The sequence below is a fragment of the Salvia hispanica genome, chromosome 1 (assembly GCF_023119035.1).
Source record: "Salvia hispanica cultivar TCC Black 2014 chromosome 1, UniMelb_Shisp_WGS_1.0, whole genome shotgun sequence".
Taxonomy (NCBI): domain Eukaryota; kingdom Viridiplantae; phylum Streptophyta; class Magnoliopsida; order Lamiales; family Lamiaceae; genus Salvia; species Salvia hispanica.
Genome location: NC_062965.1, coordinates 22,683,429 through 22,695,464, shown reverse-complemented (window position 1 = coordinate 22,695,464; position 12,036 = coordinate 22,683,429). Strand labels below are relative to the sequence as shown.

The 12,036-nt window shown below is 39.4% G+C and overlaps 2 protein-coding genes across 3 annotated transcripts; both read right to left on the bottom strand.

The window, feature by feature from the left end:
* Positions 1-2,180: 2,180 nt before the first annotated feature.
* LOC125201723 (eEF1A lysine and N-terminal methyltransferase) lies at positions 2,181-3,502 on the bottom strand. The gene has a single exon (XM_048099951.1). It carries the CDS (start codon positions 3,495-3,497, stop codon positions 2,208-2,210), a length of 1,290 nt encoding a protein of 429 aa, XP_047955908.1. The 5' UTR covers positions 3,498-3,502; the 3' UTR covers positions 2,181-2,207.
* Positions 3,503-4,260: 758 nt separating this feature from the next.
* LOC125212785 (DNA glycosylase/AP lyase ROS1-like) lies at positions 4,261-11,838 on the bottom strand. 2 transcript variants are annotated; one of them, XM_048113053.1, is made up of 18 exons: positions 11,762-11,838; positions 10,702-11,083; positions 8,607-10,049; positions 8,194-8,526; positions 8,032-8,122; positions 7,053-7,947; positions 6,905-6,984; positions 6,732-6,816; positions 6,575-6,666; positions 6,439-6,507; positions 6,312-6,348; positions 6,151-6,233; positions 5,639-6,076; positions 5,440-5,476; positions 5,162-5,356; positions 5,014-5,079; positions 4,810-4,924; positions 4,261-4,740 (listed from the first exon to the last, which is right to left on the bottom strand). In XM_048113053.1, the coding sequence occupies exons 2-18, from the start codon at positions 11,015-11,017 to the stop codon at positions 4,598-4,600; spliced, it is 4,518 nt and encodes a 1,505-aa protein (XP_047969010.1). In that variant the 5' UTR covers positions 11,018-11,083; positions 11,762-11,838; the 3' UTR covers positions 4,261-4,597. The 2 variants fall into 2 exon arrangements, with proteins under 2 accessions (XP_047969010.1, XP_047969004.1); XM_048113047.1 differs by lacking the exon at positions 11,762-11,838 and having other exon boundaries at positions 10,702-11,424.
* Positions 11,839-12,036: the final 198 nt, after the last annotated feature.

The window sequence follows — 12,036 nt, the reverse complement described above, 5'->3', positions numbered from 1 at the left end:
TTATATTATCAGAATTTTAGATTTTATAAAAAAAAAATCTCTTTTTTATAAAATTTCGAGAACATTATATAAAATGGTTTTAGATGATCATTAAGATTGGTTTGTGATGGATAACTAAGATTATTGTGTTGTTGTGCTCTTATGTGAAAGCGAAGATTGGTTTGTGATTTTTGTGATGAACAATACAGGTTAATTTCATACAAATATACAAATTGTGTTTTTGTAATGTCGATTATAAATTGAAGATACATTTCTCACATTTTATCACATCAATTAAATAATATACTCCTTTTTTGTTTGTATACTTTTATGAACAGATTAAGTAGTACTTAGCCTTGTTTCATGTGCAGGTTCCATAGTTGCCATGTTATGTAATATTACTACTATTATTGTGTCCTGGCCCGCTTTTAAAAGCTGATCTGATTAGCAGAGTGATTTCTTCTATTTTAATCCTATCTTCTGAATATTTTGAATAATATAGATAACAAAAAAATTTGAGAGTGGAAACTTACATGGCTCAACGTGAAAGACGGAATGAGTTTGAAGAAGACGATGAAAAAGGGAGGGAAATGAAGAAGAGTTGAAGAAGATGATGGAAAGAAGACGATGAAAATGGGAGGAAAAAGAAGAAGAGTTGAAGAAGATGATGGAATGGGGTCGAGGAAATAAAGAGCGTGGTGGAAATTTTTGTGATAAATTTATATTTGTATTTAAATATACAATTTGATGTGCTAAAATGGACCTTGTTATTTAATTGAATATGGCTATTAGGTTTGAAAAAAATGTTGAGAATAAAATTAAAATAATGTTATATTGTCAATATTCATTTTATAGAATTTATAAATGTAGGGCACATTAAAATGGTAATTTTATAGAACAAAATAGAAAGATTTTGTTATTTTAGATGAATGTTAAGATTAGTTTGTGTTTTTTTTTATGAATGGATAAGTTCGTTTTGCTTTCTAATTTTGAGTGTTTTTTATGAATGGATAAGTTCGTCTGGCTTACTAATTTTGAATATATGACCAAGATTGATTTGCGATTTATTATAATTTATGAACGATTGAAATTAAAATACTATATATTTTTTGATGCATGACTAAGATTAGTTTGTGTTTTTTTTTATGAATGGCTTATAGATACTTATGCTATGTAATTTTGGATATATTTGAATTTGATCTTCTGTGTAATAATCAGGAACCATATCTAATTATACACACAAATAATTAAAAATTTGAACTAAATCTCAAATGATATTTAGAATAAAATATGTGAAGAATTTGAATTAAAAATGATATGGGAGGTAATCAATTGTTAACTAATTACCAAACCCAAATTGTGAGCAATTTTTAACCATTAGATTAGAAGATCTTGTGGTTAATATAATGTCAAGTGTAATATGTTTTAAATTTAAATAATTATTAATTAAATTAAAAGGGTATTAATGTCAAATCCTATATGTAGTAATTATAACTAACTACTTTCTCTCTCCTCAAAATCATCTCAAATCTTTAAATTTACGTAACTCTCTCAATTTAAATTATTTTTTCGCAATAAATATATCAAATTAAAGATAATTTAATAAGGATTCCAACGAGATCTCAATTGCATATATTCCGACGATGTTCGGGTGATGAAATTTGATAAATTATATTTCAATTTTCGATACATATTGATAAGCGGTATTTTCAATAAATCAGCAACAAAAAATTTGATATATTGTAGGCGAAAATCTCAATATTATCGCATGTCCAATCTCAATAAAAATGTGTTGATATTTTCTTGTCCTTGTGTTGATATTCTAATGTCATATTGTTGATATTTGTAATACACAATGTTGATATAAAAAAACACTCACGAAAATTATCATATGATAACATAATGACGATATTACCCTTTTGTTGATATTTTATCTACTATTTATTGAGATTTTGTGAGCTTTAATCTCATCCACTCATTTTAAAATCCAAGGGTAGAAATTTAATCTTGATTTTGGATTAGGGTGTTATAAGCATTAGAATAGGACCCCAAATGATATACTATAAAGGATAAAGTTTAATATAAACCACTAGTATAATGTTTAAACCTCAAATTTGAAATTTCAAATTTTAAAACCTCAGATTTTAAAACCTCAGATTCTATGACAGATATGCCCAAACTCAAGATCTTGACATAGCAAGAAGCCAAGAAAATCATATGATCATCATCTAGTTAGATATTCTCCTTATGGAATCTATGTAATTACATGAAACAACCAACTTCAACTTGTTCAAAAATGTACTATCTTCCCCATCCCAACCCTCTCCAACACCTGATTTTGCTGCAATCAATACAAGATTCTCCTCATTCCCAACATCAATCTCATACACTTCCTCAAAAACCTCACCAACTTCACAAACCAACCTCTCATAGAACATCTTGCTCGAGGGAATCACGTTCGCAACGAGGACACCCTGGTCGCAAAGAACCTCCCTCGCAGCCCTTAGAACCGAGCCCTCCACGAACTCTCCAGGTGGCGCGGAGACGCCACTCATCACATCACTAGAATCCATATCAACCATCACAACGTCATACTTCTTTGCAACCCCCTTGATGAATCTAATCCCATCTTCAACAAACAAATGGATTAACTCATCATTGTTCAATCCAAAATGCCTCTTGGCAGCTTCTAAAACTACCTCGTCTTCCTCGACTCCATCAACCTCGAAATGGAGGCGATCGGCCAAGAATCCGAGCAATGCACCTCCACCAATTCCCAAACACAACGCTCTCGGCCGCGATTTTCCATCCAAGAAGCGGTGAATCACAGCAATGCCAGCCACCATGGGGCTTAAATAGGGCTGAACCAAAACCCCCTTTTCCAACTCAAACTCCAAATCATCTAAACTATCCAAGATTGAAACTTTTTTAGGACGAATTCTAATTTGGGATTGGACAAAATTAGGCATTCTCTTGAACCTCAACCTCCTCCTAAACTCTCTAACCCCATCATCAAACTTCAATTCAACATTCTCAATGAGAAATTCACCTACACAAGGCCCATCGCAGATCTCCAAGATTGAATTTTTAACCACCTCATCCTCGTAAACCAGCAAGGGCACTTCTGGGATTTCACTGTGACCTAGAAATTCGGATTTGGGGGAAAGCCCTAAAAGCAAGGGGGCGAGATTCTGCGGCGGTGGCGGTGGAGGGGAGGTGGAATTGAAGGAGGTGGGAATGGGGGAAGATGGGGGATTTCCGAGGAGGATTAGGCGGGAGAGGGGGAGGGAGGTGGGGGAGGAGAGGAGGAGCTGGAGGTGGCCGGAGAAGGTGGAGAAAATCCAGTCGGATTCGCGGCCTGGTGGGACCCATATGGCGGCGGTGGAGGAGGGTGAAGAGGCGGAGGGGGAGGGGGAATCGAGGACGGCGGCGCGGAGGAGGAGGTGGGGGAGGGGGAGTGTGAAGGTGATGTAGCGGGAAGGGACTGTGGTTTCGAATATGGATGGATCCAGCGACATTGTTGATGATTTCTGGTTTAAATATTTTTGCAGTTAATCTGATGGAAAAGAATTGCCACTACTACTTTTGTTCACTAATAATCCCTCTATTTAGAAAATAAGGATATTTGGACGACTCGACCGAACAATATAACAGTAAAAGAGATGAGAAGATGGTCCTTGAAATAGTTTTAGTAGATATTGTTATTAGGGATATTGGCCCCTAATTTCATGGAATTTTTAAAAAATTGGTTTTTTTCTACTTTAGTTTGACAAATAATATCATGAATTTTTAACCGATAATGTTATTTCTCACTAGCTAAAGAGTTCTAACTATATTAATGGATTGAAGAATAATTTTAGAGGGTATGCTTCAAGAAAAACTATCTTCAAATATTGAAGAACTTGAAGCTTTCGAAGTTGTTGTCGAGAAATAATGAAAAAAATCCATATCATGGTATTATTTGTCGGAATTTTTCTGTCGCTGGGAAATAACAAACTAGGGTAAAAGTTCGCGATATTATTTGCCAAATTGAAAGTTTGTGAAAAAAACCAACTGTTTGAAAGTTATGTGATATTAGGGGTAAATATCCCTTATTATTAATGTTTAATAGTGAGTTATAGTGATTACAACTGTAAATAAATTGACGCATGTAAGTAATAGTTTGAGAAAACTTTCCATAAGGAAAAATGAGATACCTCTATGAGACTGAAGAAAAAAAAGAAAATTACTTATTTTTATTGGGGGGGGAGTACATGAGCTGATTAGCAAGTACGCTTAACATGCTAGAAAAGTATACTCACATTTAAAAAAGATTTAATGTTACATTTTCTTATTTATTGTTTTCTGTCAAATAATTCCCCCTTTGAAAAAATGGCTCATTATCAATGTCAAGCATATATTGAAAAGATGAAAAACTACATGTTGGAAAATGACTATGTCTATGAAATGAGATTCTATCCTAGTAATTTCTCCTTGCTGCATACGTGTAAAAGTGGTCTGGACACTAACCAGAACAAGAATGTGAAAGAATTGGTCATGTATAATGCTATCCTACTGCACTTCTTCTATCATCTTGATCTTGGAGTGATGGTGGCTTGCTCTACATTATCTTGTGTTTTCACTCATTCTTCTTTGCTATCTTGCTTGCACGAAGATGCAACCTCGCCTTCAGAGGTCGTGGCGCTCGAGTTTTTTGGTCGAACCCTCTAACACATACGAATCCTTTCCAAAAGCAGTACTGGATACCTTCCGTCGACATACCTAAAAATCACCAATCGCTAAGTCACTTTGTTTCGACTCTTTACGTGTAAGCTACTAGTTAAAATTTACCTTTGAATATAGTTGAGACCGAGGTCCCAAAGAAGACTGTTCTTCTTGATAAATTCCATATCGAGCTTCTTGGTACGTGAATAGGATCCTTGCTCGTTTTATCATCAGCGAAAACCTGCGTGTATTTTCAACATATATGCATGTATTGATCATCACTGATTGTCAATTTCATACGGAAAATATGAATCGTGAGAAGTTTTTTACCTCGTTGACTTGGAAATATGTCCCGTTGAGTGGGAAACTACCTCTCATTGCGGTTCTACAAGGTATCTGCAACGAGGTGGTTCCTTTAGCAAGAAAAACAATCGGGTTTGTTGTTTGTCTATGGATGGCAATTTATACTAGCACTTACCAGAATAGTCCCGCGTACTGTTTGAGCGTGTGTTTCTCTCGTGCTGTTGCATGAAAAACATGTTTTGTCGTCGCACGAGCCACTTTCATTAGCGCTACATTTACCTTCCGGAAGCTGAGTGGAGTCTGCAGTCTCACCTGGCGTCCATAGGGCGAGAAGGTATGGACTTGGATCGTCAGGTTCTCGTCTATCCATCTAACAGACATATTTTACTTCGTTGTCAGATTGATGCATTGTGAAATGTTAAAAGCTTTACGTAGAGATGAGGAATAACTAACCCCTTCTAGTAGTGGATGTGAATCCGGGAGTTCATACCTGCAATTACGCATCATAAATCGATGAAAATTTCGACTGATCGAAGATGCTCAAAGCTACTACTCATCTACGATAACAGAAGGATGAACGAAAGAGAGAAAAAGAATACCAATAAGGATTGTTATATTTTGTTACTATTTTGGATGGAGGTTATGAACTTACACTTGGTGTTCTGTGCGCAGTCGGCTAACGTGCTTCAGTTTGGGTGCGGGAATAGAAGCAACTCGGGGGCTAAGTGCAATTATGGATTTGGACATATCACCTTCTGGCATTTCTTTATTCCCTTGAATGAAGCTCTTTAGATTAGTCGTGAATTCCTCGATGTTGAGCTTTATTTCCGGGATTTCGTCAGGATCCTCCTCGTAAAATGCATCCTCAATATCTCTTTCTGTATATTCTATCGATGATTCGGGGGAGGCTGGCTCCTCGATGATAGGTTCACAGTTTATCGGTGTGAACCCTGCACCACCTCCCATGTGATCCTCGGGCGGAGGTAAGAACATAGGCTTTTCAACTACGCCACAACTGTGACTGGGATCCGTTGAAACGTCTGAACAGACCACGCGTTTCTCTTCTGGCCCCGGAAGAGCAAGCCTTGCACTGACCAGTTGCAAATGCATCAGTTATGCAGTTTTATCATTCTCTGTTTCGAATACGATTATTTTTACACGTACCTGGCAAAAGCGCTGGCGAAATGACGGCACTCTCCTCTCATCGGGCATGCGTTACAATTTGGTTGCCTCTTTGTGCAGAAAACCTGTATCGTAATCAGATGCATGGTAAGTAACTATCGTAAAACGTTTCTTCTGGATTTGTACGATGATTAGTTATTTACCTTCCCGAATGTTATCAGTTGGTAATGTAGCTCGTACCTGTCGTACATAATACAATTGTCAGTGGAACGAACATAAGGATATAACTTTGTTATCGCGATAGGCTGATTCAGGTTGAGAATTTATTACAAGGTTTCTTGATCGAGCATGCAGAGTCGAGGCCAAAGATACTTCTGAATCGATTCCAGCATCGGGTACCTTCAAGAAAGCAATAGCGTTTTTATCAGCCGCGGCCTTAACTATTTATGATGTGATGCAAACTTACAGTTCAAGAAGATGCAACTGTAGAGACTCCGGGAGCGGTTGAAGTGGGACCCAGCCAAGCCGGACAGCAATTCGTCCAACGTTCGTGTCAACCTAAAAACAAACAGTCAGCGAAATGGTTTTCTTTTTCGTTGTTCCTTGCAGGAAAGTGTGCTTACCGGAAAAGCTAGATGGTGAAGCGTTAAGAGGCGTATGCACTCCACACTTTTCAGCCCCAACCCGTGTATACTCAGTAAGTAATCCCTGCAACAGCACGCATTGTTAATAGAGAAAATGTAAGACTACGTAAATCTGTGTAATTAGTAAACGTGACGAATTTCATTATGCATACTTGACTTTGTCTGGCTGAGCGTCTCGCAGCCATTCCAGGTCAATGCTTCCGTGATCTTTAACGAGTCTGTCGAGAAATTCCTGCAGAAACATCGAATTAGTTTCTTCACTAGGGTTAAGTGTTAAGTAACGTGCAACGTTCTGCATACCTTGATTCGTGCTGCTAGCATGTTATTCATTCCCCTTTCTTTTATAGTGCTAGAGATCTCACGGACATCAGCTTTTCGTAAGGCCTCATAGTCCAGAGTGTCCATTGTGTCCCTGCTTCTTCCTCCCTTACCGCCCGTTGATTGCACGTGCTTTCTTAACGAATCCCAGTCAATTGGCTTTTCCTTTTCCTTCTCCTTCTCCTTCTCCTTCTCGCTTTTCTGCTTTCTCGCAGTTGCATTTGTTGATTGTTCATCAGAAGCGTGGACTGTCTTCGTCTCGGTCGGCTCAAGTGTGCTATCTGCATAGAGTTTTCGATTACCTGTGGGGTTTTGCCCGATTGCTTCGGCTGATTTATTATGCAACTCTTCTACGACTGCTCCGTGTGTCGTATCACAAAGTGTAGAACTTAAGGAAGAGGTGCATTCCTTTTCGTATTCCCGATGATCGTTCGGGAGAATCTTGTCCGGATATGAAACTCCCATTTCTGGCATCTGATTTTTCTGGAGCTCTGCTATTCCTCCAGCCTCTTCGAAGAGGTACAAAGGTCGATGCAAATTGCTCCCAGTTGCTTGGTCCTCGGCTTCAGAATTTGATCCCGAGCTTGATCTGATATCCTCCGAGGCTTGGAAACTCACGGAGCCTGAAGAAGTTTGTGACGAAGCAATACATTCTTCTGTTATCCTGGCCTCTTTGCCTGGAGGAACTTCTTCTGAACCGTGTTCAGATGATTTGTGATCGTAAACTGGCTCCCTTGTCATTCGTTGATGACAAGTCGTTCCATCAGGATGCGTTACGCGGACCACATATTCAGTTGATGGTTTTCCCGCGTTTTGGCACGATGAATCTCTAGTCAACTTGACAGGAAACTTGGCTGCAAGAGACATGAAAGCCGAGCTGCAGGCAATGTGGAAAAACGTTAAAAACGCGATCTATCATCGTCTATTCCTCAATACTCGCTATCGTGGAAACCAACCATACCTCGAAAGATGATCCGAGACATTTTGAGTGAGATATACTCCAATTATCGAGTCAACGACTGAACCTTTCCATTTGGAGAATCGTCTATCGCCTGCCAAGATAAATTTCCATTCCGGTTATCCGAATACTGAAATTTTTCTAATATCAACTTAATAAATATACCTTGAACAAGATGCATCCGGGCTATAAATGAATCCACACGACCACGGAAGACTCTTCGTTCTTCATCCCATTTCTTCTGATTATCCTCGTCCATGGTGTCCGCATTCTCACTTCCTTCATTGCCCATTAACAGGTTCCATAGCCTATTCGTCTCTTGATCAAGGTCCACTTTGGGACGTGGCCTCCGTTTCTTGACCGCCTCATATGGAACCACAGCACCATCTCCTGCGTACGGAACGAGAGCATTTTCCTCTCCCGTACTGATCTGTAGCCTTTTCATGCCTTCTGTTATATCGTCAACTGCCAATATGATTCTCTTATGTTCGCGTGCGCCTGCAGAGTAAACAGAGATATTACATTTTCGTGCAAATAAAACTATACATTAAGAGGAAAGTTTGCTGAAAGATGCGTACCCGAGACATTCGTCTCCTGCTGTACTACTCTATTTGTACGCGACATTTTGTTTGGTGGCGTCTTTCTGATGTAATGCCTCTTTGCTGACACGCGAGCAAATGCAGCCGCCATCTCCTTTCTTTTTCCAACTTCAGGGCCTCGGTTAAAAGTGGACATTTGCTTCTGAAACCGGAGTCCAGAACCGATGGAATCCACGCGCCAATGGCGGGTGGCCTTGTTGGCTTCGTACGTTGGATTCATCAATTTGGTTATTTCTTCAATGCCAAAATATGGCAATCCAGCATTCGTGCGCGGTCTGTATGTATGGCCATGAATGCTCCTGCTCGGGCCTACAGTTTGTTCGGAGAAATTTTCAGCAGAAGGCATTCTGAGCCCATTCATCTTTGCAAAATCTTGCCACGGTGTCATGCTTTGTTCGTTAAAGTGGCTTCCACGGGAACTGACAATCCGGGGTTGTGTTGGCGCAGTGTAGGAATATGCTCTTTCGGGTTGCTTTTCCTCCCTGTTACCTACCAATTCCCACGGAAGTTGAGGCGTATTTTGAAGTCCCGGATGCCTCAGTCCATCCATGTTTTGCTGTCGGGTGTTTGCTAGAATAAGAAGCTGACTAAAGCCGCCACTTGAATGACTGTATACCTGCCTTTGTGCACCCGGATTAGTACTTCGCGCATTCAAACTCCTTGCAATGGCATTAAGAGTGTGGCCTTTCGATGAGGCTGTCGGGACTGTGGCTGCGAATGCCAGTGACTCTTGAGGCGGGATTTTTCCTACAAACGTTTGCTCCATTTGTGTCTGCTCTCTGCTAATGTTTTGATGCACAGCCTCACTGCCCGTATGACTATCATCGCGGTGGTCAAACTCTTTGCGCTTAGATTTCTTTCCGACTTCGTCCTCCAAGTCAAAATTTAACGATCTCTTACACGATTTCCCTTGATTTGTCGAGCCTTTAATGTCTTTCTTCCGCACATACTTCCTTTTGGTGGGAGGATCTCCACCGGGGGTCTTGTTTTCTTTTGCCACGGGCTTTGGAGTTAGTTTAGGCTTCTCTGGCCTCACTACCTTCGGCCGGTGCTTTCTCCTCTTTGGTGTCTTCTGAGGTGGTGTTTCGTTACAAAACTCTCCTCCGTTGTTTCCACCAACTGGATTTCGCTTCTCCTCTGTCGTTGAAGCGTCAGGAGACGCTGAACTCAGGGCATCGGAGACGAAATCGTCGTGCTCTCTCTCTCCAGTTTCAGCTTGTTGAGGCAGCATAGACTTCTTACAGTTTTCTTCTGTTGACAGATGTTGCGGCTGGCTGTTCTGGCTGTTCTTCAGTAGGCTATGGTGATCCGGTGTTGCTGGTCTGAGATGGAAAGGCCGACTCACGCTCGTGGAGTCCCCGTCTTCTGAACTTCGCGGTAAGCTTAGGCCGTCGCTTGGTCTTTTATCCACCAAAAGTCTACCTGCAAACACAACATCACAACCATCAGATACTGCTCCCATCCCGATAAAAAAAATGTGTCATTTTGCCATTCGGTACGTTCGTAATTAAAAGTCCAAGTTCACTTTTTTCCATGTTGGGTAAGTGCACCTCACGCTCCACTAAATCATTATTCTCAGTTTCTCACATTCCATTGAAAAAACTAATACTAGTAGTATATAAAAGTGGGACCCACAATTCACTAACGAGTTTCTCTCACTTTCCTTTACATTTCTTAAAATCCGTATCGAATCAATAAAGAACTATTCGTTTGTTCCAATCTGCCAAGAGTATGTATTCTCTAGAGCAAGTATACCATAACTTTTTTCCTCTTCACCCGTGCGCCGTTAAATCATAAGTGGGTCCCACATTTCATTTCGAAACTAATTAAAGTCATATCTAAAAAGTTAGATCTACGTTCCACTAACTTTTTTCAATTCATGTTCCATAACACGAGACACTTAACGCAGACGAAGGGAGTATTATGCATAATTCAATATCTAGTTAAGGAGCAGAATAAATCAATACACATAATGCACATAAAATGACTCAAACACACAAAAGATCTAACCTAGAACATCATGTGAACATAGCAAACATTAAAGTTGAAATTTTTGTCCAGAAATATTACTCACTTTGCATTTGCTGCAGATTGTAACCACCAATATCCTGATTTTCTACAACCTTACCCAACAATTCTTCCAAAGACTCAACTTTTCTAGGAAGAACCACATTTCCAACATCCTCAACGCCACGGCTCCACTGATCTGCCCCGGATAGCCCAGTCGAGCCACCACGCGTCTCATTCCCCGTCTCACCAAAAGCCACACCAGCTGGCCCAACACTCTCCCCCTGGCCCCATCCATCCTGCAAAACATCGGTGTAGAGCCCGAGCAAATCCTCCCAATTTTCCACTCCATCACTCTGCTGCATCCCAAACTCCAGATTCATACTCCTCCAATTCTTGTTTCTTCAGCAGCCTTATGCTATTTTGTGATCCATATTTGCCCCAAAAATCTGAAAAAACCTTTCTTTTTATGACAATCACACTGATCTAAAATGGAAAAATCAATCCACCTTTAAAATCAATTTCCTAAAATAAATAAACCACCTGCATTTTCACTCTCCTTTCCCAATTTTTTTTCTTCATCCATATATTCTCAAATTTCCTAAAATAAATAAACCACATGCATTTTCATACTCCTTTCCCAATTCTTGCTTCTTCAAACCCCAAAATCTAAAAAAAAAACCTTTCTTTTTAGAGCAATCAATCAAAGTGATAGAAAATGATGAAAAAATTCCATCTTTACACCAAATTTCCTAAATAAACAAACCACCTGCATTTTTCACAGCTTGAATTCCACACAATATATTTTATCTATAGGCATGCCAAATTAACCACTTCTTAGCTAACCTATGCCTCACAATTGAATGGAAATGAAAAACACAAACAGAGATAAATAGGCAAATCAAAGTGAATTAGGTGATTTAATTCCTAGCTTAAATGTGGCAATGAATTCTCCTCACTCTCTCTCTTGAGTAAAGCCCATAAAAACCTTAAATGAAGATTATTTCATGTGATCCTTTACTGATACAGAATTAAGAGGCGTGTTAATTGGGTTTAACGGGGAAAAAATGTGATGGAAAAAAGATTTGGAAAATTCAAGAGTTTTGTTCAGTTACAGTCGAGCTCACCGATGGATACATACAGCCGTTTTGTACGTATAGCCGGAGTGATGTGTTTGAGAGTGAGTCAATGTCGGAAAGCCAAGTCATCAACAGTTATAACAGTATTTGGTTTTTTTTATAGAGAGAAAGAAGGTGAGAAATGAGAGAGATAATATAATACTCCCTCAGTCCCACAAAAATACAAACAGTACGAGAATTAATGCATAACTGGTAAATAACTGGTAAATAAAAGAGATAAAAAGAAAAAGTAATTACAGTTGAGTAAGTGTGTGACTCTGAGT

What these genes read in the sequence shown, in the direction of transcription:
- LOC125212785 (XM_048113053.1), bottom strand. Translation starts at nt 11,017, where the DNA reads ATGAATCTGGAGTTTGGGATGCAGCAGAGTGATGGAGTGGAAAATTGG. An exon ending in GTCTCGGATCATCTTTCGAG is followed by an intron (nt 7,948 to 8,031) that starts GTATGGTTGGTT and finishes CATTGCCTGCAG; the next exon opens with CTCGGCTTTCATGTCTCTTG. An exon ending in TGCTAGCAGCACGAATCAAG is followed by an intron (nt 6,985 to 7,052) that starts GTATGCAGAACG and finishes ATGTTTCTGCAG; the next exon opens with GAATTTCTCGACAGACTCGT.
- LOC125201723 (XM_048099951.1), bottom strand. Translation starts at nt 3,497, where the DNA reads ATGTCGCTGGATCCATCCATATTCGAAACCACAGTCCCTTCCCGCTAC.